The sequence below is a fragment of the Ursus americanus genome, chromosome 21, assembly GCF_024610735.1.
Source record: "Ursus americanus isolate L20-20 chromosome 21, mUrsAme1.1.p, whole genome shotgun sequence".
NCBI lineage: Eukaryota > Metazoa > Chordata > Mammalia > Carnivora > Ursidae > Ursus > Ursus americanus.
In genome coordinates, this window is record NC_142147.1 from 2,157,833 (window position 1) to 2,185,831 (window position 27,999).

At 52.1% G+C, this 27,999-nt stretch overlaps 1 protein-coding gene across 7 annotated transcripts in view; it reads left to right on the plus strand.

Moving 5' to 3' along the window:
• The window catches only part of C21H16orf95 (chromosome 21 C16orf95 homolog), a 520,833-nt gene that overhangs the window by 9,136 nt on the left and 483,698 nt on the right, over positions 1-27,999 (plus strand). For 2 of the 7 annotated variants that reach the window (XR_015727990.1, XR_015727991.1), the window contains exon 1: positions 2,606-2,732. Coding sequence is in view for 5 of the 7 variants with exons in the window: in XM_045772656.2 (XP_045628612.1) it covers positions 2,592-2,732; positions 8,690-8,836; positions 9,817-9,853; positions 13,206-13,410; positions 14,075-14,125; positions 15,361-15,379 (600 nt within the window). In the remaining 2 variants the exon portion in view is untranslated. Of the gene's footprint in view, positions 1-351; positions 570-641; positions 716-1,812; positions 1,865-2,591; positions 2,733-3,416; positions 3,633-8,689; positions 8,837-9,816; positions 9,854-13,205; positions 13,411-14,074; positions 14,126-15,360; positions 15,617-27,999 lie in introns of those variants that run through there. The other 5 variants (XM_087870394.1, XM_087870395.1, XM_045772656.2 and 2 more) reach the window with 5 other exon arrangements.

The following is a 27,999-nucleotide window of genomic DNA, read 5'->3' on the forward strand; positions in this document are numbered from 1 at the left end:
GTCCTGGCGTCCTCTCGGAGCCCACCGGACGGCCGCCCAAGCCCAGGTCGCTCAGGAACAACACGCGTCTCTAACAGCCACGACTCGGGCCCAGACGCCGGGCGCGCAGACCCGGCTGCGGCGCCCGAGGGAGGCGGCCCGGGGGCGTTCCTCTCCGCCCCAAGCCCTCAGTGACCCCCCCAGCGCAGAGGCCACGCCCCAGAAGCCAGTCAGCCTCCAGATAAGGGTACATGCATAGAAGGCAGCTCATGATTGGCTAAGCTCGGGCGAGTCAGCGGCCGGAAGGGCGGAAGGGCGGGGCCTGCGGCGGGGAGGGGGCGGAAGGGGAGGGACTCGGGATGGGCGGCCTCGTACGCGTGCGTGCGTGCGCGTGCGTGCACGCGCGCGTTAGCCGCGGGGAGGAGACACACGCGTGAGGGCCGGCTCTGCTGTCGTCACCAGCCTCACGATGGTCACCGCGGCCTCCACCACCGCGACCCTGCCGGAGCCGCGGCGGGCACTTCCGGGAGCCCTCGGGTGTCCGTTGGGTCTGTCAGCACGCACTCCCCCGAGCGCGTCGCGGCAGGCAAGTGTGTCACTGAGCCCCGCTCGCCGGGCCGCGGACGCCGCACCCGGGGCGGCCCCAGCCCCGTCCCTGGGGGGCCCGGGCCCAGGTCACTCCGGCCCAGCGCTGGCTGGAGCACGTAGGCAGGGCAGAGCGCACGCCTACGCTGACGTAAGCACCGGAGGGCCTTGTAGTGTTTCCCGACCTGAGAACGTCAGGGGAGGGTGTTCAGGCTCGGGTGCGTCCCCACCTTGGGGACGGTGGCCAGGGACCGTCCGTCCGTCCGTCCGCCGCGCTTTCCTGGAGCCTGACAGCCTCGACACAGAAGGATCTGCTCTTGCCCCGCAATGTTGGCACAAAGCCCCAGAACGAGTTTCGCTGGCTGACCTGTGAGCCAGTCTGTTAAGAGAGCCGGGCGTCAGCCTCGGGGCTGGGTCCTGGGGGATTGGACCCGTTTGAAGTGCGGGCACTGAGCTGGGGGTGCCCCCCCCCCCACGCCCCGGCCTTGGCAGCGGGGGCGGGACGCCTGCCCGGCAGCCTGCCGCCGCCTCTGTTTGCAAGCATGAGCTGGGCGTGCAGAGCGCAGAGGCCTGGCGCTGGTGCCGTAATAAAGTGACGGTCACGAGGATGCTTACGGTAAAAGGAAACACGAAAGCACTGTGTCACCTACAGTTCCCACGTTACAAAGCACTCGGACACACCACCGGCAGGGGAGACCTGCTTTGTTTTGTGTTCGTTCCCTTTATGCACCGCCCCCCCCCCCGCCCCGGGACTCCGAGTGGCATTCTAGCAACTTGTTTTTGGGGGCGGGCCCGGTAATGGAGAGGAGTCGCACAGTCTGCCGCGACCCCAGGGCAGTTTTGTGTAGCGTACAGTTCGGACAATCTTTGCCTTCGGTATTCCAAGTTAAGCTCGGGGGTGCCCTAGGGATTGTGGTTGGAAAGGTCTCACCAGGGTGGAGCCTTCCTGTCATTCCCAAAGGGCCCAGCACACGTTTAACTGAAGTGTGTGTGAAGTGAGTAGGCTTGGGAAAGCAGGATGTCAGGATGTTACACTAGCCTGACATTCAGGAGCATGCACACACCTGCTTCTCTTGTCAGCCCCTACCCCCTCTTAGTCTCAGGAGGATGCCCCCTCCCTCCCTGAGGTTGAGTGACATGAGTCAGTTCCAAGAAAGCTGGCCCACGTCCTCACCCTGCAGTCCTGCCTCCCCCCTCAATTTACACAAAGCCCAGAACTTTCTAAGCCTTCCTGTTCTTGTTTTCTAGGAAGAGCACATTTCAAATCTTTGGGAAAGAAGTGTGCCTTATAGATCATTCGGTAAGGAAAGCAAACTCTTAGCAACTTTGCTCCAATTCCCAGCAAGCCCGTGGGTTCGTGAGAGTGGAGAATGTGGGTGGGTCCACAGACAGCATCTCGTGAGGATGTGTCAGACACAGAGTCTGCGGTTCCAGGGCCCATCACCTAGCCCCCAGTGTCTCTGTGTAGGGTCACCCACTGTCTCCCCCACTCCTGGCTCCTGAAGACACTTCAAGACAGGAATTTGAGAGGCCTGTGAGAACAACACTGCCCCCTGATGTACCTGCTTTGGGCATCAGCTTCTTCATCTGAACCTGGAGAGGATGACATCCCCTCTCCTTCCTGCCCGTGGGCTTGGTGAGGATCACATTGGCTGGATGTGGAAGCCTTTGTGAATGTAAAGCACTGATGGCAGATTGACACCCAAAAAGAGCAACCCTCTCCCCACTGCAGTCAGTTATATTTCCCCAGACCTGCTCATGGTAATGCAGCAGGAAGTGGCTAGGAATCCTAGCACCTGGTGTGCAGGCTCTGCTGGTCCCCCTGTCATGGATTCTGGAGAGTGAGCCATGGTAGCCTGCCTCTTTCTGACCTGCAGGAGGAGCTGGGGCCCCTGTACCCTGCCCCTGGACACCCTGCCTCAACCCTGGCTGTCTCCAAGCATTGATTTACTATTCAAGAGAGTTCCTTGGCTCACATTGCAAATACAGCAGCATGTTTAATTCTGTCTTTTCTGGCTCTTGCTCAGATGTGTCCCGTCCCCAGCACTGTTCATCGAGAGCCCATCTGCTGTGAGTGCCAGGCCAAATTCGGGGGCTGCCTGCCGGTGCCCAGGGTCGAGGCGGCATTGCCTTACTGGGTCCCTTTGTCCCTGAGACCCCGAAAACAGGTAGGTGACTTGGACCAGGGCTTCTTCATCTGAGTCCAGGGTGAACTTCAGGGGACCAGTCACTCCTGAAAATCATAGATGTTGTATGAGTGATATCTTACAATTTCTGGGAGACAGGTTGTGTGTTTTTTTTTAAATCCAGATTTTTTCGAAAACCAAATCTATGGAGTTAGACTGATATGTGATAACTGCACATATGTAAAATGTACAGTTTGCTAAGTCTTGACATAGATATCCATCTGTGAAACCACCACTGCCGCTGAACGACGTGCATCCACACGACCCTGAAAGATTTCTTTGTGCCCCTTTGTGACTCCCCCCAGCCCTCCCCACCCTGCAGTCCCCAGGTAACCACCAATCCGTTTCTGTCACCCCAGATCAGTTTGCATTTCCTCAGATTTTATATAAATGGAATCATATAGTAGGTCCTCTTTGGCCTCGTTCACTCAGCATAATTATTTCCGAGCTTCCTCCATGTGGTTTCTGCGTGGTGCTGGGTAGTGTCCATCATATAACTGGACCGCAGTGCAGCCATTGGTCCAGTGAAGGACATTTGCACCGTCTCCACAAGTTCTGTCTGTTACAAAGAAAACTGCTCTGGATGTTTGTGTACAAGTCTTTGCATGAACACACCTTCATTTTTCTTTTTTTTTTTTTAAAAGATTTTATTTATTTATTTGACAGAGATAGAGACAGCCAGCCAGAGAGGGAACACAAGCAGGGGGAGTGGGAGAGGAAGAAGCAGGCTCATAGCAGAGGAGCCTGATGTGGGGCTCGATCCCACAACGCCGGGATCACGCCCTGAGCCGAAGGCAGACGCTTAACCGCTGTGCCACCCAGGCGCCCCACACCTTCATTTTTCTTGGGCAAAGACCTAGGAGGGACTTGTTGAATCATGGGGTAGGTGTATGTTTAACTTTTTAAGAAACTCACCTGTTTTTGAAGTGTTCGTATCATTTTACATCCCAAGCAGCAGTGTATAAAGTTCCAGTTCCTCCACATCCTCACTAACACGCGGTTTCCTCAGTTTTTTTTTAAATTTTAGCCATCTTAATAGGTGTGTGTCTTGCTGTGGCTTTAGTTTGTATTTCCATAGTAACCAGTGATGCAGAGTGTCTCCTCCATATGCTGTTGGCATCTGCATGTCTTACTTGATATGTGTCTGTTCAGGTGTTTTGCCCATTTAGAAACATTGGGTTGTTTGCTTTTCTTTTTAAATTATTGAGTATCGAGAGTTCTTTATACATTCTGCACATAATTTGAGATAACTCAATTTGTAAGCATTTCTCCATGTTTTTGACTTGTCCTTTTATTCTCTTATCAGTATTTTTCACAGAGCATAAGTTTTAAATTTTGATGGCGTTCACTTTATCAATCTGACCTTTTCTGGGTCTTGCTTAGATGTGCCCCTCCCCCCAGCACAGCAGTGGGACATGCTTTCTGAGTATTCCTAACAAATCTTAGCATAAGCCAAGGTCAGAAAGGTTTCTCCTTATTTTCTTCTAGAACTGTTATAGTTTACAGTTTGTGTTTAGTTCTGTGATCCATTTTAAGTTAATTTTTGTGTATAGCTTGAGGTATGGGTTGACATTCCTTTGTTTTCGTCTTGGGTGTCCAGTTGTTCTAACACCATATGTCATAGAGGCTGTGCTTTCTCCACCAGCTGGCCTTTGCACCTTTGCCAGAAATGAGCTGTGCATGTAGCTGTGGGTCTGTTCCTGGACTCCGTCCATCTGCTGCTCTGGTTGTCTGCACACCGCCACGCCGTCTCCATTACTCTGACTTTATAGGGAGCCGTGTGTCCTCCAGTGCTGGTTCTGTTTAAGTTGGGCATTCTAGTTTGCTTGCATTTCCATGTGAATTTTATTTTATTTTATTTAATTAATTAATTAATTTTTTAAAAAGATTTTATTTATTTATTTGACAGAGATAGAGACAGCCAGTGAGAGAGGGAACACAAGCAGGGGGAGTGGGAGAGGAAGAAGCAGGCTCATAGCGGAGGAGCCTGATGTGGGGCTTGATCCCATAACGCCGGGATCACGCCCTGAGCCGAAGGCAGACGCTTAACGACTGAGCCACCCAGGCGCCCCTCCACGTGAATTTTAGAGTCCCATTGCCAGTTTCTACAGAAATGTCCTGCTGGGATTTTGGTTGGTATTTTTTGTGTAAATTAGCATAAAGAGAATCATCATCTTGATGATACTGACTCTTCTGGCCTGAGAACGCAGTGATCTCTCTTTCCGTGTAGGCCTTTCATGTTTCTCAGGGGTTGCTTGCAGTCAGCAGTGCACGGGTCTGGCACACCTTCTGTCAGATTGATCCGTGAGTATTTCATAGTTTTGATGACAGCATTTAAAAAATTCAGTTTATGATTGCTGTATTTAGAAATACCACTGATTTTTGTATTTTGATTTTGTATCCTACACTAATGCTTACCTCCTTTTTTCTAGTAGCTCTTTTTGTAGATTCTATCAGATTTTCTACATAGATCATCATGTCATCTACAGAGAGAGATTTCATTCCTTCCTTCCCAGTTTGGATGCCTTTAATTTTTCTTGCCTGATACCCTGGCTAAAACTTCCAGTACACCGCTGGGTGGAGTGGGGAGACAAGATGTCCTTGTCTTCTTTCTCATCTTGGACAGCATTTGGGTTTTCACGATGAAGTTTGATGTTAGCCATTGGTTTAGGTGCCCTGTCAGGCTGAGGGAGTTCCTGGCTCTTCCTAGTTTGCTGAGAGGTTTTATCTAAAATGAACACTGGATTTTATGTGTCGATTGAGGTCATCACATCATTGTTAATATGATGGATTGCACTGATGGATTTTCAAAAGTTAAACCACTTCCTAGGAGAAACCCTCTTGAATCATGATGCATTTTCCTTCATACAGTTGATTAAAAGCTTTGCATGTGTATTCATGAGGGATATTGATCTGCGTTGTCCTTGTTTGCCTTTGTATTTGGGTAACGCTGACCTGCTACAATGAGTTGAGAAGTATTCTCTCATTTTCAGTTTTCTGGAAGACTGTGTAGAATTGGTATTATTTCTTCCTTTAATGTTTGGTAGGATTTACCTCTGAAGCCATCTGGGACAGAGCTTCCTTTGTGGGAAGGTTTTTAACTACAAATTTAATGTCTTCTGTGGATACAGAGTTATTTAGGTTGTCTGCTTCTTCTTTAGCAAGCTTCAAGAAATTTGTCCATTACATCATTGTCAGATTTATTGGTACGATGTTGTTCATTATCATCAGTATTCTCTAATTGCCCTTTTAATATCAGTAGATTGTAGTGAGGCCCTCTCTCTCATTTCTCGTTTTTTAGTAGACTCTCAAAGGGGTCACTGGCTTTAAGATGACCGAGTCATGTTGTTCTAGGCAGTGTTGATGGCCTCAGTCCCTCCTGTTGGTCACTGTATCATTTGAAAGTTGGGGAGGGTAGGCATTATTGTACTCATTTAAAGGATGGGCAGACTGAGGTCCAGAGAGGGGCAGGCTTTTCCAGGGTTACACAGTTCATAGCAGATGAGGAATTAGAATCCAGAACTCTCCCCACTGAGATGTACTGCTGGACATCAGGGAGGAGGTGGCCCTAAGCAGGATGGAGGGAATACAGAAGCCAAGGTACCTAGCCTGTCTCTTGTATTGCAGCTGGTCTCCCTGTCTCTATCCTCTCTAGCTCTGGCTGTCCATGTTCTGATCGGCAGCCCTATGAGCTTTTAAAACTGTGGATTTGGTCCTCTCACTCCTCTGTAGCTCCCAACTTCTGAGTATGGACCAAAGTCTCTGACACAGTTCCTGGGGTCCTTCCTGATCTTGCTCCCGCCTGGCTCCAGCCTCCTTTCCACTTGCCCCTCCAGCTCCTCTTCCAGCAGAGGGGAGGTGTTAGGTGTTAGTAACAGAAAACTGACCCACAATGGGTTCATCCAGGTCTTGGTAGAGAGAGGACTCCTCTAGGATTGGCTTTATGGCTAAACAGTGTGTTTAAGGATCCAGAATCTTTTTATCCTTTACTCATAGTGTTGGTGCTGTCACCTTTAGTGCTTCGAGATGGTGGCTGTGGGTCTCTTTTTTACATCGTGATCCACATGGCAGAAAGTGAGCCTTTCTGGGGTCCTCCTTTTCTCGGGGGGGCTTAGAAGGCTTACCCTCCCATCCTGCTTTCTTATCAGGGATAAAAAAATTCCTAGAAGCCCCAGCCGACTTCTTTTTCACCTGTTTGTCCTCACCTCCGCACTCATTCCTGGCAGAGCCCTGACGGGCCGATGCTGATCCCTTGGGACTGGGCACTTTGGCCCTGGAGTAAAGCTGGGTCTTTCAATAAGGGGGGGCTGGGAAATGATTTTTATGCAGGCAACCCATGGGGTCCGCCTGGAAAGTTCATTCTGTCCACATCCTGAGGGCCCTCCAACAGGCACGTGCTGTTCGCCTGCCTTCTCCACCCAGCCAGCCCCCTGTGCCGCGGCTCGGTGATGCTTCCCAGACAGACTTTTCCAGCTTGGAGTTTTCTCCCTGCATCCCAGCATTTATTCTGGTAGCTGGATGGGTCCTTCCTCCTAGCGCAGCGCACGCCGCAGAGAGTGTGCTCGGCCAGCGCTTGGAGGATGGGGCCAAAGGGGCCTGCGTGTGCCTGTCCTGTCGGCCAGTGCCATGTTGGCAGGAGGCAGGGGTGGATGGAGGTTTCTGGGTTCTCCAGAACCTCTTCCATCTCCTCCTTTGGATGAACCTTCGACCCCTTAGCCCTCCCCTGTGGGGTCCTGTGCTTTGCAGTATGTCGCACACCTGCTCTGGGTTGCTTCTCCTCTGCCTTGGGAAGTCAGCAGGGTCCACTCACATGTAGGTTTTATTGTCTTTCTAATGTGTGACATGAGCGCATGGTGGGAACTTACAGTGGTACAGAGGGGACACCCCGCCTGTGCCTCCACCGGGGCATCCCTGTGTGGCCCGGAGATGTGCTGTGCATGTGCTCTTTCACTAGCGACATGTAACACATTGCCTGCCTGCCTGGCTTGAAATAGCAGTCCCTGTCGTCGTGAGGGGCTCAGCTGGGTGGCCTGGCCCCACCTGTCCCTGATCTTGGGGCCAGTGTGCAGGCCCAGACCTTGTAGAGGCCTGTGTGGCCTCTTTGCCCGGCCAGACCTGGCTGCTGTCACTTCCTCCTCGTTCTGTGGGTGAAACCAGTGCATGGCCTAAGCAAAATCCAGGGGCGGCCTCCACACTGCCCCTCTGCCAGAAGGAACGGAGGTCACAGGGCAAAGGGCATGGCTGTGGGGGAGGGTACAGAATGGGACAAGGCCATGGTCCCCCACAACTCATGTCCGGGAAGCATGGCATATAGATTTTCTATAAAAACTGCACATGGCAGCATGATGGGCCTGCATGTACGTTTCCCACCCCACATCTTGTCTCTGCATTCATTCGTGTCAGGACAGACAGGTCTGCCTCGCACTTTCCAAAGGCTGCCCCATTCCCTGGTGTCCCTGCGTCTCTCCCAGACAGGCCCTTGGGCTCTTGGGCCACTACAGCCATGCTATAGCTCGTGTTCTTTGCGAGCATCGTTCTGCAGATGCTCATGTGTCCCAGAGTGGATTTGCTGGATCAGACACTGTCCATTTTAGAGTCTGACCCGTGTTTCCAGAAAGCTTTGTAGCCAAGAATGCTGAGGCTCAGAGAGGCCAACTGTTGTGTCCAGGGGCCGCTCCTGGAGGCCTGCAGGCTCAGGCCAGAGCCACGTCCCCTGACTGTAATGCACATGTCCCACCATGGCAGCCATGCAGACCTCCCACTGCAGAGGTGCAGGTGGCCCCTGGGAATGTCATGAAGAGGAGACTGCTTCCTCAGCTGGGTGGTTGGGGTGGGCCTGTGGGAGGGCACAGAAGAGGAGCTCCCCAGGGCCTTGTCTTAGGAAGACACAACCTGGGGCACAACCCCTTTGGACCTTCTCTTCCCTTCCTCTCTGTTAGATCCAAAAGATGGTCCGGTTTTATATCCCCAAAACCTCCGAGGCATGCCCCTGCCCATGCCACCGCTTTGGGGGCCGCCTCCCGATGCCTAGGGATCAGGCCGTGATGCCCTACTGGGTGCCCCAGGTGCTGAGGCCTCACAAGAAGGTAAGAGGGAGGCTCACAGCAGCGAGGCCCCAGCGGGACCCAGAGATGGGGTGGAGGGTGCTGGGTTCTTTCTCCACAGTGGCCTCCACTGGTGTCCGGGGTCTCCTGGAAGGCACAGTGAAGGAAGTAGAGTGCAGGAGGTGGGCGTGTGCAGGGGAGGGCCAGCTTGGTGTCCTGGGGGGTGCTGGAAGGGTGGGTCGAACTGGTCTCTGAAGGGGGGTCTCTCATCGCTGCCCCTACCTTTAATGCCATCTCTTCTGCCTCCTGTTCCTCCCTCCTCTCCTCTATCTCCTCACCTTGCCTCAGTGCCCTCTCCAGCTCTCTGGGCATCCTGGCAGGCAGAGGGAAGGGCCGGGAAGGACCTTCCCTCTGAGTTTCTGTCCTGGCTTTTCAGCTCTGTCTGGTGCCTCCAGGTCTCTGGGTTCCAGGGCAGTGACTACTGGGGTTTCTGGCCCGGTCCAGCCCTCTTTAGCCCCATGGCCCCTTCTCTCCCATGCTTTCTGGGTGTCCTGGGTGGTCAGCTGAGGCTTCCTTTCTGCCTTCACGCACTTATCATTTGCTGGTTTTCTCTCATCAAGTAGCAAACTGTCCCCAGAATTAAGACTCAGAGGTTATTTATTTATTTATTTATTTATTTATTTATTTAAAAGATTTTATTTATTTATGTGACAGAGAGACAGCCAGTGAGAGAGGGAACACAAGCAGGGGGAGCGGGAGAGGAAGAAGCAGGCTCCCAGCCGAGGAGCCTGATGTGGGGCTCGATCCTGGAACGCCGGGATCACGCCCTGAGCCAAAGGCAGACGCTTAACGACTGCGCCACCCAGGCGCCTCAAGACTCAGAGGTCCTTTAAAAGGGGACCATGGCTTGCATTCTGAGCTGGCCACAGCCCTTTCCTGGTTTCCAGCCCAATCCCTGGACCCACCCTTCTGGTAGACCACCAGGCCGGGCTGACACATCTGCCCCCATTCTTTTCTTTTAGGTGGTGAACAGGCAGCAGAGTTGTAAAGGCATCCAAGGTAACTGAGCATACATGTCTCATCCCTTCACTCCCCAGGGAAGGTGGGGGTCTCGTGGTGGGGATGGGGAGACTGTTCTCATCCCCAGATGTCTGTAAAACAGAGATGGCGGTACACATACTGCGTCTTCACCCCCTTCCCGTGCCAGGCATCGCTAGCCACCTACCATTTTCCCCCAGTGAACCTAGAGAAGCCTTACACTCTACTGGTCTATCTGCTTTGGCTTTCAAGATGAAGCCAGTTTGCAGCCTGGAGTTAGATGGTATCTAAAGTGTGTTTTCTTTTAAGTTCTAATCTTGTATAGTTCGTGACATAGTGTGTTTGCTTGTGTGTGTGTGTGTCTGGTGTATACATACATATGCTTATGACCTAGTAAATACATTTACTGATGATATGGTGTGCATGCCAACATTTACATATGCAGGACACACAGTATGTTCATGACATCATATTTAGGTATGTATTCATTTTGCAGTATATTTATACATTTATGTATTTGAGAGCTAGTATGCATACATTCACATATTTATGGCGGATGTAGTGCATAGCACACATTCACGTGTTCCTGATGCAGTATGTATCTGTGCCAGAGCATGTTCATAGACTTACGTGTTTGTGAGCTAGAATATACTCATGTACTCACGTCAGCACCATCCCCACCTTTACTTTCTTTGTCTCTAAAACAAGTGGGTTGGATTGCTCTTGAAGGCCTTGTCCGGCTCCGATGGCCAACATATGTGCTTCCTCTGCATTGCACATGAACCGAGGAGTGGACATGCCAGGTGGTTTGCATCAGGTCCTCCCCTTGCCCAGCTGTTCCCGTGCTCTGTGTGGTGAGCACCCCTTGCTGGAATCTGTGCAGGAGGGAATGGATGGATGCCAGGCTGGCACTGGGTTCCTGTGATGGGTGAGCAGTTTGAGCAGTGTGCCCAAAACTCAGGAGCACGGGGATGGGTGGGAGAGTGCACAGGAAATGAGTGGCCACCAGCCAGCATGCCCGCCTCTTAATGCTGCAAAAATATGTATTTCCCCTGATAATAAGAGTCACGCAGTTAGGAGCAGCATGGATGTACACAGCGTTTGTGGGGGCTGTTTAGAGGCATCTGTCAAATTATTATTATTATTATTATTTTTAAAGATTTTATTTATTTATTTGACAGAGAGAGAGACAGCCAGCGAGAGAGGGAACACAAGCAGGGGGAGTGGGAGAGGGAGAAGCAGGCTCATAGTGGAGGAGCCTGATGTGGGGCTCGATCCCATAACGCCAGGATCACGCCCTGAGCCGAAGGCAGACGCTCAACCGCTGTGCCACCCAGGCGCCCCTGTCAAATTATTTTTTATTGAGATAGAATTGACATTGAACTTTATATTAGATTCAGATGTATGGTGTAATGGTTTGATGCTTATATTTTGTGAAATGAATGGGCAGTAAGTCTAGTTAACATCCTTCACCTCATATAGTTACAAATTTTTTTTTCTTATGATGAGAACTTTTAAGATCTACTCTCTCAGAAACTTTCAAATATATAATACAGTATTATTAACTGTGGTCACCGTGCGGTACATTAGATCCCCAGGATCTATACCTAGAAGTTTGTACCTTTTGACCACGTCACCCATTTCTCCCATCTATCACCTTCTGTAATCCGCGTCATCTTGCCTCCAGCAAGCCCATGTCCGGTAATGCCTGGTAGACACTCCCACACGCATGCCTGTCTGCAGCTGCAGTGTCCTTGACAAGGTACCCAAAGCAGTCGAAGCATCCCCCAGTGGGAGGACGGACATATGTGGGGGTGTGTTTGAAATGTGGCACCTGCCATGTAGAGCACGCAGCCCTTAGGGACGACGGGAGGGAGCCCCAGACACACTGCGGCGAGGGAAAACAATTGGCTGCAGCCTGTGCAGTTGGACCCCATTCCTGTGGATCTGCAGAGCTGAAGTCCTGTGTGGGTGTGGATGCGGGTTGGTGGTGTGCGTCTGGGCTGACAGTCATGGGTTCCCGCGGGGGTGGGGACGACGGGAGCTCAGGAACCCGAAGAGCAAGACCGGGGGCCATATAATATTATAAACAGAAAGCAGCACGTTGGCTCCAGTTTGGGGGAGAAGAGCCAGAAATCCCTTTATGAAAGAAACCACAGCAAGAGGACAAGAACAGTTGGAGAAACGGCTCTTTTAACTGTATAATCACACATTTATGGGTTATTTTTATTGGTTGTTTTTGGCTTTGAATTCTCTGCATCTTTAAGAAAAGCTGAAAGCTCAGCTTATGGTTGAATCATATGCATCACTTTGATACATTTTCAAAAACCAGTATTAACTTTTACTCCAGTCCTCGTTTAATAGTTGAGGCAATTTATACAAATAACGAGTCAAGCCTTAGTCCATTCAGTCCAGAAGGTGTTCCCAGGACAGGACTGAGAGCCCAGGTTTCACTGGTACCAGGACAATTAGGATCTGTCTCCCCTTGAGCTTTGTATAGAGTGATTTAAAAATACATTAAAAAAAGTGATTTAAAAATATTTCCCTTAGCCTCAAATCCAGATTATTTCCATTTTAAAGAGAAAAATCTGTATTTTTCATCTTGTATTTTCTTTGTAAAGAGGAGGCTCATTTGCTTTTCTTCCATATGCTTTTGCAGTAGGATTGTTTAATAAAGAAAATACTGTTTTATATTAATTATGCTTTTGCATATTAGTGTAATTAGAGTAGTAACGTGTATAATATGACAAATAGAGTATATGTGTGGTATAGGTAATATAGTATATAAATCCGGTGTAACTTGTAGCACGTTAGTAGAGTAATATAATTAAGTTGTGATATCAGAAGGGTCCCATGTTGACCAAAGCAGATCTCAAAAGCTAGTGTCAGGGAAATGGAAACACTGGAGTCCCATTTGTGGTTGTGTTTTTTTCAGATACCCAAATAAACCCCACGTTTCCATCACTAAGATCTATTCATTATCAGTTTCTTGCCAGCCTGGTTTCATCTGAGCTTCACCCACTTGTTCCCCCATCAAAAAAAGAAAAACAACCGCCCCCCAAAAAAAGATTACCGTGAAGCACATCCCAGCTAAATTGTGTATTCTTTCATCTATACCGAGTTCATCACGTGGCTGTAAGAGATAAAGACGCTGGCATGAGCCCCGCAGTCAGCCCAGAAATAAGCTCACAGCAGTGTTCTCTTCATCTTCCTGGATGTCGGTCAGCGTCTACACTCTCGGGGCTGTGGCCAGCCTTGCTGGAACACCTGGTGTCCTTGCCCTGGGTTCTGGAGGGTTCTCCCGTGTGTGTTGTGCACACACACGGCACTCTGTCCCCACTCTGCCCAGGGCCTGACTCGCTTTCTCGCCTAGAACCCCCCCTGGACTTGCGCTCCTGGTACAACCGCTGGCGGATCTGCTGTGACAGGCGGCTCCTCCTCAAGTGGCAGCAGCTCCAGGCCCTTCACCAGCATGAGCCACTGGCCCCAGGGAGGGGAGCGAGCCCCCCGGCCCCCCTCCTGCCCTTCAACCTCCTGACCCTCCTGCAGGCGGTCCTGAGGGTCATGGTGGCCATTCGGTGAGCAGGCACAGGGTGAGGGCAGTGGGGGCCCTGGGCCCATCTCATTCCCCGGGCTGTTTTGGTCAGGGGCTGGGGGTTTAGTTGAGTCAAGGACGTGGGAGAAGTTGGCTGTGGCTGAGCGAAAGGGTGAGGAGTGGCTGCAGCGGGATCACCGTGGTGCTGTTCTCACCATCCAGAGTTGCCCACACCCTGCGTGGGGATCTCAATCTAGCACACACTTAATGGACAAGCAGTCCAGGGACATCAGAACTGAGGGTGGGGCACTGCGCGTCTTAGGGCTGCCCACCTTTCTTTCTTCACCTTGTCCCTGTGGCCTGGCACTGGTTCTAGTTTGCGCACATTTCCGTCACGTCGAGCTTGAAGGTGGCTGTTAGAGGCCGCTCGCCCAGCCAGCCCTCTGGGGAATAAACACAGCTTCAGGCCTGGGGACCTATGGCCTCTCCCCCCCACCCCCAACCCCCAGCCCAGTCCCAGCCATCGAGGCTCCATTTTGGAAAGCCCTTGCCCCAGCCTCGCCCCCAAGAGCCTCACTCAGGCCTTGTCACCTGGAACCCCACCTCGGCCCTCCTCCGGGGTGCCTCTCATGGCCCCCTGCCCGGGGACAGGCAGGGCTGCTTCCTTTGGTCTCCTCCTCAGGCTCTTTCATCACACTTGTGTGCAGGGACATGCAGATATACAAATGTATGTGGATACAAGATGTGCAAAACTATCAGTACGTAAATGCACGCAGATCAAATTTATATTATGTTGACTTGTTTGCTTCTTAAGCATCTGTCTTCTTGTAAGAGGAATATTCTAGAAAGTATCCAATATCTGAAAATGGTTGTAGGTGTCTTCTGTCCAGTGTCCTCCTTGTTGTTGTTCACAGCAGGGGGTTAGCCCTATCTTTGTCTCTGGTCCTGGCTGGAAGCAGAAGGCCCTCCCCTCTGCACCCTGCTTGTCTGCTCTCCCAATATTGGGCATTGGTGTTGCCTCTAACCCTGTGATTACAAATGATGCCACAGGGTACGTCCGCATGCGAGTGCCTGTGTGGACCTGCAGCCTCTTTGGGCGTGTGCTGTTCGGAAGGGGGCCGAGGCAGGGGGTCGGCAGCTTTGGGCGATTTGTGCGCATGACCAGACTCGTAAAACCGTGAGGTTGTTACTTCTTTGCTTTGCGTGAAGATGCATCTTTTGTGTGTGTGTGTTTGCCAACTTGACCATCAAAGCGAGTTGGACCCCCCGCCCCCCCCCCGCCGGGCCCACTCTGGGAAGAGTAAAGAAAGAAGCTTGGGTGTAGATGGTACGTGAGGTAGATGGTCAGGGAGGCCAAAAGGAAAGTGCTAATGATCGTGTAGGAGGCGTTTGCCTCAGAGCCAGGTTCTTCGGGCCGAGGCCCAGGTGGCAGCTAGATGTTCAGGAGAGCTATCTTGTCGGGCTGCGGTGTCCACGGGTTGCCCTGTGAGATCCCCCAGACTCCACAACCAGCTTGTCTCAGGAGAACCTGCTGGCTGCCTCGGGCTGGCCTGGCAGAGGTTTGCTAGAACTGTGAAGGCCTCAGGAGGGGAGGGGAGCTCGGGACCTTCCCAGCCGGGACCCTTGAGGAGCTGTGACCATCACACTTGCCTTCTCAATGGGGCGTGCCGCAGCTTCCTCACATCGGATCCCTTTCACAGCTGCGCAAGGTGGGGACTGTCCTTCCCGCCCCGAGGGGGAGCGTGGGCTCTGGGGGCCGAGTGCCTCATCCAAGGACCCATGGCTGGAAGTGAGTCAGCTACGACACACCCTGGCATCGCATCCTTGTACGCTTTCCTGCCTGGGCTCCTCAGGGACTCAGATGGTGTCCCCCTCCGCTGTGGGGGTCCCCTGTCTTCCACGCCATAGAGGCTCCCTGCCAGGTCCTGCCAGGGCAGCGTGGGCTCAGCATGGGGCACGGTTCCGAGTAACTGCCTTTCTCTTTGCTTTCCAGCCACTTGTTTTGGGTTTGAAGTTCGAATCTTCAGCCACTGCCGAGAACATCAATGAAAATGTCAGTCATAATCAAGGTCTTTACTGAAAACCGTCAAGTCAGGAGGAGTCTGTGATAGCCACCATTTTCTCAGCTCCTATAACTCACATCCAGGGTTGGGTCCAAGTTCTCTCATCAGGCAGTGCTCCGTTGCCGTGCAGCTACCGTGGATGTGGGTGAGACTGGCGAATGCGGCCAATAAATGTTATTTATGAAACTCCAGAGTGGCCCCTGATTGAATGATGACACTGGTTCTGCTTTGTGGAGGGGGCCGTGTTCTCCAGCCCGGTGTCCCTGGGGGATGGGGGCTGCCTCTGTGCCTCTCTTCCCTCTGCCTGGGACAGCGGGCCCACCAGTGCTGGGGCGGAGGTGGTGTTGGCACCTAAAATTATGTGAGTCGAGGGTTTTTTGTTTTTTTTTTAAGATTTTATTTTTTTTTTAAATTTATGTATTCAACAGAGATAGAGACAGCCAGCGAGAGAGGGAACACAAGCAGGGGGAGTGGGAGAGGAAGAAGCAGGCTCATAGCAGAGGAGCCTGATGTGGGGCTCGATCCTGGAACGCCGGGGTCACGCCCTGAGCCGAAGGCAGACGCTTAACCGCTGTGCCACCCAGGCGCCCCAGAGGTTTTTAAAACTGAGATGTCATTCACATCATAAAATTTACCTTTTTAGAGCATATGATTCAGTGGATCTTGGTGTATTTACATGGTTGTGCAGCCCTCCCCCTGCTGTCTCATTCCAGACCCGTCTGGTCACCCCAAAAAGAAACCAATCACACATCACCCCTTCCCTTCTTGCCCAGCCTCTGGCAGCCACTCACCTGCTTTCTGACTTTTTCTGTGCTGGGCATTTCCTATGCCTGCAGTCCTATGGCACGTGGGTCTGCTGTGTCTGGCGCCTCACAGCACACGCCGAAGCCCGTGTAAGCGCTGCATCCCTTTTGATGTGGATACAGTGTGGCTTGCTGGACCTTTGGGTTGTTTCCGCCTGTTGGCTCACTGTGACTAGTGCTGCTTTTGCGTAGACGTGTTTCCATTTCTCTCGGGTCTGCACCTGTGAATGCTGGCGCATAGGGTAACTCTGTTGACTGTATTGTGGGGCCGCCTCCGTTCTCTGCAGTGGAAAACTGCACCATTTTATATTCACATTCCTGCCGGCCAGGCAGACCAGTTTCGGTTTTTCCACACCCTTGCCAACACTTGCTGTGAGCCTTGTTTGGATGATAGCCATCCTTGTGGGTGTGGAGCAGTGTCTCATCACGGTTTTGATTTGTGTTTCCTGATGACTAGTGACACTGAGCGTCTTTCCGCGTGCTCATCGGCCATTTGTGTATCTTCTTTGGAGAGCTGTTTGCTCAGACTCATTGCCTGGGTTCTAACTGGATTGTCCTGTTCTCGTTGTTGAGTTTGTGTTCTGGCTATGTTCTGAATGGTAGGTCCTTATCAGATGTATCATTTGCAAGTATTTTTCCCTGTGGATTGCCTTTTCCCTCTCTTGATGATGACCTTTGAAGTACAAAAGTTATTAATTTCAATGAAATCTGGTTTTCTTTTTTTTCCCTTAGGTTGCTGTGCTTTAGGTCAGATGGTCATATCTCAGAAAGCATTGCCTGGTCCATTGGCACAAAGATTTACCTATGTTTTCTCTCTTTCTCTGATTTTTTAAAAAATATTTTATTTATTTATTTGATGGAGAGAGAAGGAGAGAGCACAAGCAGGGGGAGCGGCAGGCAGTGGCAGAGGGAGAAGCAAGCTCCCCACTGAGGAGGGAGCCTGACGTGGGGCTTGATCCCAGGACCCTGGGATCATGACCTGAGTTGAAGGCAGTCACCCAACGGACTGAGCCATCCAGGTGCCCCTATCTATGTTTTCTCTTAAGAAAGAGATTTATTGTTTGGCTCATACATTTGGGGCTCTGATCTATTTTGAGTTAGTTTTGTAACTTTTATATATGGTGTGAGGTACATGTATATGGTGTTCTTTTGCATGTGGATATCCAGTTGTTCCACATAACATGCTTGAAATGATCAAATTATAGAAATGGAGAACAGACTAGTGGTTGCCAGGGGCTTGGGGGTGGGGGCGAGTGGGGGGGTGGGAGGGAAGGAGGTGCCATCATCCAAAGACAACATGAGGCATTCTGTGGTGATGAAAACATCCTGTATCTTGACTTTATTGATGCTCTGGTTGTGAGATTATGCTACAGTTTTGCAAGATGTTACCAATTGGGGCAAACTGGATGAGGATAAGGTGGGATCTCTCTGTATTATTTCTTGTAAGTCACTGTGAATAAGTTTAATTAAAAGAGCAGTGCAGTTCACTTTGGAAGATTTTGAGAATACAGAAGAGTACAGAGAAGAAAGTAGAAACCAGTGAACCTCCCCTTACCCCCGACCCCGAGTTGACCTCTGTTGCTGCCTGGCAGGAAGGAATGGAGGGATTCCCACAGGAACTAGACTTGGGGCGGGGGATGTGTGAATTGGGGTGGCCACCTTAGAGACTGGGAAGAACACAGAGGTGGGGATCTAGGCTGAAGAGAGCTGAGGATGATGAGGCTGCCGTTGGGCCAGGGGCTGGCCCTGTGGGGCATTTGAGTGGGTGGTCCCGGAGGCCCACCAGGCTTCCCTTGGGGGCATAGTGGTGTTCTCCTCGGGCCTATGTCCGCTGGCCTAAGGGCAACACTGAGCATCGCTCATTCACTTAGCAAATGTTTATCAGCGCATCCTATGTGTCAGGCATCGGCAGGGGTGAGCGTCAGACATGCCCCTGGGCCGATGGGTTATTGTAATAGGGGGACAGTTGCCATAGTGAGTGAAGTACCCATGCACTTGGAGGTGGGAGTGCAGGGGGTGCTCTTGACATCCTGTTCACATTCATTCCCATGTTGCCCCATGGACCCGCAGTCCCTGACTGGTGTTCTCTGGCTGGGGAAGCCTGTGGAGGGACAGACTGCATGTGCTAGGGAGTGACACCCCTGGGGCAGCCCTCAGCCAGTGATGGGTGGGTGCTGTGGATGAACAGTCAGCCTCCTCCCTGGATGGGACAACTCTGAGCTGTGCTCTGTACTGTCTGCTGGAGCTCCTAGCAGGACTGAACCCCACTGCCCTCTGTGCTCACCTTGGTAATGCCCTTTGTCCTGGCTGCTCACCTTCCCCGGCTCACATCCCCATTCCTTCGCAGGCCTCCCTGGATCACCTCTTAATAAAGCACTTGCCGTGAATCCTGGCCTCAGGCTCCGTTTTTGCGGGAAACTACTATAAAACAAGGCCTGTGGACCTGGTCTTGAGGTCAGGGAAGGTTCCTGGGGGTAGGTGGTCTGAGCTGAGACTTGAAGGCGCGTCCTGTTCTCCTGGTGATGAAGGCTGAGGACAGAGTGTGCAGCAGAGGTGCACAGTGTGAGGGCTGCCCAGGGCAGTCTGGAGCCTTCTGTTACATAGGAAGCTTATGCTTAAGAAGGGCAGTGACAGGAGATGGAGTACGGACCAGACGGTGGGAGGCCTTGGTGGTTTTTAAAAGATCACAAGTGTGTCAGGCTTGTGTTTGGCCCAAGCAGGTTGAATGGAGGCCTGCCTGGAGGCAGCAGCAGAGATGCTGGGATGGGAGTGCCTGGCCCGCTGTGGTGGTGGCAGCGGTTTTCTTCTAGGTGGAGAGTATGTGACCCCTTTGTTCAGAAATCCGCAGACACACTCCCCGGGAGTGACACGCACTTGTCCCGCTTGTCGTTAAAGTTAAGGCAGCAACACTTCCACCCTGTGACACTGCAGCACTGGGGTGGGCTGGCCCAGCCCCAGCACTCCCACTTGTGCGCGTTGTCCTGAAGCTTGACATGAGGAGCCACGAGAGGGCACTGTCTAAGAGTCTCTTGTCTGGGAACCGCTTGGAGAAGCTAGAGGTCCGGAGCGGAAGGGGGGAGGGAAGCCTAGTCAGGCCCTCCCTTGAGCCGCAGCCTCCCTCCCCTGCTGATTGCTTTCTCCAGGCCAGACCCTGAAATGTGCGACCTTCCAGGCAGACTATGTTCCAAGGAGTTTAAGGAGTTTTGAGAAAAGACACTCCTGTGGTCCTTGGCACCTCTGACTCAGTCAGGGAGGCCAGAGAAACTCTTCCCTCTGCCTCCCCCTCTCCCCTAGCCTCCTGTCTGCTGCCTCCACACTCCTTATTGCCTCCCCCCTCCCCTCTCACTTCTGCCCTCTCCCCGGCTTCCTCCCCCTCTCTCCCAGCCCCCTCTGCTGCCTCCCCCTCCCTAATGCCTCCCCCCTCTCTCCCAGCCCCCTCTGCTACCTCCCCCCTCCCTAATGCCTCCCCCCTCTCTCCCAGCGCCCCCACTGCTTCCCTCCCTCCCTAAGGCCTGCCCCCTCTTCCCTAGCCCCCTCCCTGCTGCGTACCCCTCTCTCCCACTCCCTTCTCTCCCACCTCCCGTCCAGTCCCTCACCTCCCTACCACCAGCTCCTTCTCTGTCCTCCTCTTCTTGTCCATCTGTCTCCTAGCACTTACTGAGCAGTTACCACTGCAGCCCAGCCCTGACCTAGAACTCTCTGCCTGGTAGCATGTTCTCGATCCACACCGTCCAGTACTGCAGCCCACAAGCCACATGTGCCTACTGAGTACTTGAAATATGGTCACTGCAACTGAATTGTAGCTTAATTCACTTAAAGTTTACTTTAAATAGCCATGTGTGCCTAGCAGCTAACAAGTTGGACAGCAAAGATGTGGCCCTGTGACTGCTGCCTTTGACCTGTCCTAATAAGACTTCATGGGCTTCTAGAATGTTACCTGAGCCTGGTTATAGCATTTACTGTAGATATGCCGGTGTGCTTCTCACCTTCCTAAATCTGGTTACTGCTCTGAGGGTAAGGGCAGCAGGCTCCCGGAGCCCCATTTCCATCTCAGGTGCTTGGTGGCTCCCAGGTTTGCTAAAGGGTCACAGTGACCTGCGGGTGGAGCCAGCACTCACCCCTGGTACAGGTGTGGAGACCCAGGCAGCAGAAGTGGTCTGCTGCCCTGCCCGTGCCACACAGAGCCAGGCCAGCTCCCAGGGACCTCCGTGGCCTGGAGGCTGTTCCAAACAGGGCAATGGTGTCTCCGATTTTCTGGGAAGAAGCCTGTCTGCTGTCTACCTGGAGACTAAGGACACCAAGCCATCAGCGAATCCGTCCTTTGAAAAAGTCATGCTGGGGAATGTGGCCAAGCCACTGCTGTGTGGGAGAGCAGCCACCTGCGGCTGACAGTGACAGTGCAGAGTGCCTCAGCGTTCATCTCGAGGGCGCCCCCTTCTGAGGCTCTGGCCTGTGTCCTCATCCCTGTCCAGGCCTCAGTCCCAGCTGGCAACCAGCGAGGGGGACAACATGCCTTCCAGTACTGTGGGGGGGTGTGTAGAGCCGGGGTAGCCCAGGGGACAATGGGACACGCCTAGGGCGAGGTTTCAGGGCTCAGGGACACTGAGAGGAAAACAGAAGGACGCAGCAAGCGGGGCAGAATAAGCAGAAGGAAAAACAATTCCTGGGAAAATGTCTGGCTCTTTAGAATGGAAATGAAGTCCCCAAACTGTTGATGAGTATTGGATTTCTAAGACACGAAAGGATCCCACAAGAGAATCTCTTTCAACCTGAGGAAATCCCCTAAATTCCCTTTCCAGAAAGGTCCTTTACAGCCAACTGAAAGCTGTTCTTTTGCTGTAAACTCATTTCTCCTGGCTTCCAGAACAGTGGTCAGCATCTTCCTGCTGAAAGTGCTTCGTGCGTTTGATGAGTTCCTCCTAGCCCTGGACAGAGCAGAACCTACGGGTTGTTTCGGGTGTGGGATGACTGACTTACCCATCCAGTGAGTACCTGGCTGGTCCCTCATGAGGATGGTGGCCCCAGCTGTCAGCTTGCCGCCAGCAGACGGCCTCATGGAGCGGCCGTGAGCTCTTGGCTGAGCAGTTAGCCAGGAGATCCCAGAGGGTGATGGTGCTGTAGTGCTTCCCCAGCCGAGCAGCATTCTGAATGGAGCAGTTGTCATGGTTCTCTCGACAGCTGTAGAATCCGCTCGATAGTTGGCCACGGTGGCGGGTGGGGCGTGGGTAGCGGCATTGCCCGGGCTTCGGAAAACATCTATTGGAGAACTTGCATCCAGACTGTGGAGGGTTCCGTTATAGGGCGAGTGTTTCTGGTTGAAGGTGGTGGTTGTTTTTTTCTCACAGAACTCAACAGCGTGTCAACTTTCTTATTCATTACTTACTCAGTAGCCATCTTCCTCTCAAGTGTCAGAGAGGAGGACTTGGCATCCTTGAAGTCTTGAATAGGATATTGTACGTGGATCCAGAAAGTTCTTATGCTCCAAGCCAGGCGCTCATCTGTGGCTGTACCTCTGTTGAGGGAGGCTAGGAGTGCGGGCTTTTTCTGGACAGTGATGCCCCCCTGCTTTACGCCCGGCTCTGACACTGAGGAGACGTGAGTGTGCATGCTGGGGACGACTTGCCATGTCATCAGCCTGTTTTACAGATGGGGCAGCTGAGCCTTGGAGAGGCTGGTAAGAGGCAAAGCCGTGATTCAGTAACCGAGCTGCACCGCCCCCATTTGTGTCAGATGTGCAACAACCTGGCTGGGGGAGATCCGTCTCACGTGAGAAGTGTCAAGCTCAGAGAAGTGGGGTAAAGTGTTCTGGGTCACACAGCTGTAAGCGGCAGAGCTGGGATTCAAAACCGTGTCTTCTGACCCTGGTTCCCCTGACATGGCCACATGGGTCCTAGTTCCCTGAAGTCCATATGTGTGAACTTTGCCACTTATAGTAAACCCATTTCCCACAGCCCAGGCATCTAATGGCACCGTGCTGGGCTCTTGATGGACTGCTGTGAGAGATCTCCACTCGTGCAGCCCTGGCCTGGGGTTGTGTCTCCATCGTAGGATTCAGGGCGTGCTGCGGGTACCTCATAAAGCTTCCTGGGATCATCCCTCTCTACCAGCTGGACCAAGTTTACCAAGTCAGTACCTTGTGCGCCTGGTGCTTAACACAGAGCTTTTCACACACGAGTTACTCCGTAGTTGTGTTGAATGAGTAAATTCATGAATTACAGAGCTCCAGCTATGTGCCAGGACACATCACACTCTTGTCTGGAAATGACCTGCCGATGGGGCCAGGTGCCCAGGAGTTGGGTGCTTGTGTGGCCTTGGGAGGTCAGTTTGCATCTGACAGACTGCAGAAGGGTCTCATGGGGGCCTGGTGTCCTGCCTACCCACGTAACCCCACCCTGCACCTGTTCCAGCCTCCTGTCCGGCTTCCTGGGACCTATGGGCCCATCTGGGATTGCCTGGGAGAAGGTGACCGCCCCAGTGGCTCGGCCAGGTCGCTGTGGCTGGGTGGAGGCCCCAGCCATCTGCCCAACCCTGCCCCAGTCCTGGGTGGGCTCCCTGCCCAGCTCCACCCTCAGAGAGCTCTCTGGTTACCCGTGTGGTGAGACCTGGGGGCTGGCAGGGACTGTGGGGACACCTAGTCCAACCACCTCATTCATAGCTGGGGATGCTGAGACCCAGAGAGGGTAGTGCCACGTCCAAAGCCACACCGCAGTCTGGTGGCAGATGCAGGCCTTGAACTTAGTTCTCTCACATCCCATTCAGGTCACCTCCTTCTCAAGAAACTCCCCATCTCCAGGTGTCTCCAATTCACTTCTCCTCTAAGGGAGCTTGCAGAGGAACTATGTCCTCCGGATCCGCTGGGTTTTGTTTCACGTGGGGTTGGTCTCGTGGCTGGGGCCCTGCGGCCACACAGAAGCCGTGTGGACCCTTGAGGAGAGATCTCTGCTGTCAGTGAGGCGTGTTGGCCGCGGTTGGGGCTCAGGGTCCTCACGGGTTTTCATGCTGTCCTGGCAGCTCTCACTGTGCTTGGAGCACAGTAGGTGTTCCAAGCCCTTGTTGATTTTGAGAGTCCACTGTTTTCTCTGCTGGGTGCCCTGCTGGGGGGTCAGGGGGCCACAGGAGTGATGGGGAACTGCCTGCCTTCACTTCTGCCATTTCCAAGAGAGCAGCCCTGTTAGAGGGCACCATTTTTATGTTAAAACAACAAACCTCAGGGTTGATCCATGAGCAGGGGAAGGTGGTGGCATTCTGGAGGAGGCCAGGTCTGGCATTCCAGAGTTTGGGGAATTTTGTTGTCTCAGCACCAGCCGAGCAAGTGTATCCTTTCCAGACATCCCACATTTGAAGGGGGGAAATTCCAGAAATTGCAGCACACCCGCTCCCTGTTCCCAGGTAGGGAGTGGGGGTGGGCCGGGAGCCGGCGGCCTCCTCTGAGCTGCCTGGGTTTGCCCCTCACTTGCCAACAGCATGGGCTTTGTGGGGGGTCGAGGTATCTGAGCTCCAGGGTGCCTTGCCAGGTGGGGCAGGTTGTCTCTAGGGTGCAAATCCTATCCTCTTGTCTGTGTGTGCTTCACTGGCTTCAGCCTCTTCCTGTGCCCTCATCTGACCCCTCCTCCCAGTCCCAGCAAGCATGCACCCTCCCTCCCTCCTCTCTCTTCCTCCCACCCTTCCCTTTCGCCTTCCCTTCCTCCCTCCCTTCTAGAAACCATTTTGCCTATAAAAACAGGCATAGGAGTCTGAAAGTGTATAAAAAGTTGAAGATTTTTAAAATATAAACACAATGCCTCATTGCTGTTCTTTGTTCTGCATTTCCTGATCTAACAGATTGGGGTGTATTATTTTTTGTAAGATTGCTTCCTAAGCAGGGCTGTGTGCTCCCTGTGGCATCCTGTCAGGAGACTCCTGGTGCTGGTGGTCCCGCTCATTACATGCTATGACTGGTCGACCAGGTAGCCCAGAGGGGCCAGCCTGATCTAGCAAAGCCCCACCTGGGAGCTTTAGCATCTTTTGACAGTCAAGGACTAGATCTGTTATTTCATCAGGGGAGGGGTTTGCAATATATGAGTTTAGAAATTATTAAATTATGTACTTTTGTCCCTGGGACCTCAGTTAATTCTTAGAATTCTCACATTGAATTCTTGAAAGCTAAGATTATTGTTATCCTCTTTTTTGCAGAAAAGGAAACATCCCCAGAGAGGGTCTGTTGTGGCTTCACAGGGCCACACATGGTCACATGGGGTAAGAAGAGGCCCCATGGGACCACCTGGGGTCACATGGGACCACATGGGACCAGGATCTGCTCCAGGACTCCTTTTCTTTTCTTTTTTCTTTTCTTTTCTTTTCTTTTCTTTTCTTTTCTTTTCTTTTCTTTTCTTTCTCCCCTCCCCTCCCCTCGCTTCTTTAAACAACATTTCTTTTTTTATTAATTTTTTAAAATTTCTGTTTTTTGGACTTTTTTTTGAAATTTAAATTCAAGTAAGTTAACATGTGTAGTATTAGTTTCAGAGGTAGAATTCAGTGATTCATCAGTTGCATATAATGCCCAGTGCTCATTATATCAAATGCCCTCCTTAATGTCCTTCAGCCAGTTACCCTGTCCCCCCAGCCACCTCCCCTCCAGCAACTTTCAGTTTGTTTCCTATAGTCTCTTATGGTTTGTCTCCTTCTCTGTCTTATTTGATTTTTCCTTCTCTTCCCTTGTGTCCTCTGTTTTGTTTCTCAGGTTCCACATATGAGTGAGATCATGTGGTATTTGTCTGGCTCTGACTTACTTACTTCGCTTCCTAATGCTGACACGTCTTTGCCTATATCTTGCTTCCCTCTTGCCAGAAGTTTTCCAGATAGTGGTTTTTGCCAACACGGGTTCCATGGAACACTCAGCATGTTTGGTGCTCTGGGAGGGTTCCACTGTCAGATCCACTGGGGACCGTGCCTGTGTGCATGTGTCTGAGTGGAGCTGTGCACCTAGGCTTGTAGGAGTGTTGCTTGTGCTTGTGAGGCGTGTGGTATCCAGCGAGGGATGTGTTTCCCACTCTGCGCTGCGTGCAGCACACTGTCTATAGACACCGGTGTCTCAGCCCTTTCTAGGAGTGCCGTGTGGGTGTGTACCAACAGCTGTGTTTGAGTTTGTCTCTTCCCCACACCTGCACTGGGCATTATTCCTCTTATGAATCTCTGCCAGCGTGGGAGGTAAAAATGCTGTTGCTGTGTCATTTAATTAGCATTATTTAACTAAGATATACACAGTTCTCTACATATGTGCTGGCAGGTGCACTGCCTCTGCTAAGAACGGTCTGTCCACAACTTTTACCTGTCCCTCTGTCTCACATGGGTCCATCTGAGGATGGCTGACAGTGCCAGCCCACATACTGAAAAACAAAACAAAAGGGCAATGTTATCTTTAACGGGAATGTCCTTGGACTCCAGTGTCCTGTAAGAGCATGTTTCTGTTAGGGGTTATGAAATGGTGGGGACTGAGGTCGTGATCATGGGCCAATAAACTCTGTCGGATGGTGACGGTGCTAGGAAGGTGAAGCAGAGTAGAGGGATTGTTGCTGATGGGGGAGGGTGGGGCCTCTCTGAAGAGGGGACTGTGTGGAGGATGGAATGGAGGGTCTGGAGGAGAGATTGCTGGGCAGAGGGTGGCAGGTGCAAAGGTTATGGGAGTGAACATGGTGTGAGTGTGCAGAATCGCAGGAGCCCAGTGTGGCTGAAGTGGAGAGAGGAGTGGTCAGAGGCTAGGAGCAGAGGCCTGAGGGTCAGCTTGGGCCCGGCACCACGGGTCTTTGGCTTTTTTCTTTTTCTTTTTTTTTCTCTTAGCTGGTTATTTATATATATAAATATATTATTGTTATGTTAGTCACCATACAGTACGTCATTAGTTCTTGATGTAGTGTTCCATGATTCATTGTTTGCATATAATACCCAGTGCTCAATGCAGTATGTGCCCTCCTTAATACCCATCACTGGGCTAGCCCATCCCCCCACCTCCCTCCCCTCTGAAACCCTCAGTTTGTTTGCCGGAGTCCATAGTCTCTCATGGTTTTTCTCCCCCTCTCTTCGCAGCCCCCCCCCCATTTTTCCCTTCCTTCTCCTAATGATCTCCCTGCTATTCCTTATGTTCCACAGTAAGTGAAGCCATATGATAATTGTCTTTCTCTGCTTGATTTATTTCACTTCGCATAATCTCCTCCAGTGCCATCCTTGTTGATGCTTTTTTCTGACTTGGGGAAGCCTTTGGAAGCCCCTGAACAGAGTCGCTGATCAGACTTGGAGTCCAACGTGCTCCCTCTGGTGGCTGTGCTGAGAATTGGCCATAGAGGGCTATGGGGAGGTGCCCTGCCACCGGGGATGAGCCTGGAAGGAGGCTGAGGTCTGGATATATCTTGAGGATGATGACAACAGGATATGCTGATGGATTGGCTGGGGGTGGGAGAGCAGGGCAGGAGGCACCTGGAGACCTGAGGCCATCATGTACTGAGCCGGGGAAGCGGGAAGGAGCAGGTGCGGTGGTGGGCATTGCCGAGCAGCTACATGGAGAGGCGGGTTTGGCTGTTAGAACTGTGTCTGCGTGGAAGGGATATGTACATCTGAGTAACCAGCTGCCCTGTCTTAGAGCCCTGGGAGTGGAGAAGATGGGACTGAGGTGGGAGGTCAGCTGTTGTGGGTCCTGCTGCCTGCACGCACATGCTCCAGGCCGTCCGGGACACCCAGAGTTCTGGTTCACAGAATTACAGAACACAGCCAAATGATACTTCAGTGTCCTCCCTGACTGAACCTGTGCCATGGCAATAGAAATAGGTCTGGTGTCACATAAACCCTCTCACTCAGCTTTACAGCCTGCTGGTCGTGTGGCCCTAGGTTGATTATGTCACTTCCTTGAGCCTTGCTCTCCACGTCTGAGAAATGCGGATGATGATATTACTTTGCAAGGGCCTGGCAGGCGGAGAGCACTCAGTAACTAGTGACCCTTACTCCCTTCTCCACCTCCCCCCCTTTCCCCTCCCCTCCTTCCTTCCCCCCTTCTTCTCTTCTCCTCCTCTCCCATTTCCTTCTTCCCTGTCCTTCTTCCTCCTGCCCACCTCTTACCACCTTCTTCTCCTCCCATCCCACATCTCCAGGTCATCTTTCTGCCGTCAGTGATGATGTACTAGATGTGCTTTCCACAACCTGGGATCTCATAGTCTGGGTTCTCCTGGTGCAGAACAGGAAGGCCCTCCCTATGCTGAGTTGCCAGGGCACTTGCATTCTTGACGGTGGGGTTGCCCTCTCTGCCTGCCTCTGGTACTCCGGGCTTGCCTTTCATTTGCACTGCTTGTTGGGATCTGGGAGGGGCTGCTCCTGGGATTAGAGAGTGCCTGGTGTCGGTGGAGGAATGATGTGCAGTCGGTCTCCTCTGTCTTGAGCCCCTTTCCCAGGGTGCATCCTCTACTGGGTGGAACAAGCAGCTTTTATTGGTGTGGTGCATGGGAGCTCCAAGGAGTTAGACACCAGCTGTCAACCTTCTCCAAAGGCACCTAGTACCAGGGACATTGATTGACAAGGGAATGCTCAGGGGAGACATGGAGCAGATTCTCCTTCGTGCTGGTCCTTGCTGTTGCCTGTCCTCCTCCATTCTTGGATGTCTAACAGAAATACAATGTGAACCACATATGTAAGTTTTCCAGTAACCATGTTTAAAAAAGTGAAAAGGAACCCAAGAAATTAATTGTAATAACCCATTGTATTTAACTCAATTTGTGTAAAATGTCATGTCAACATGACTGCACT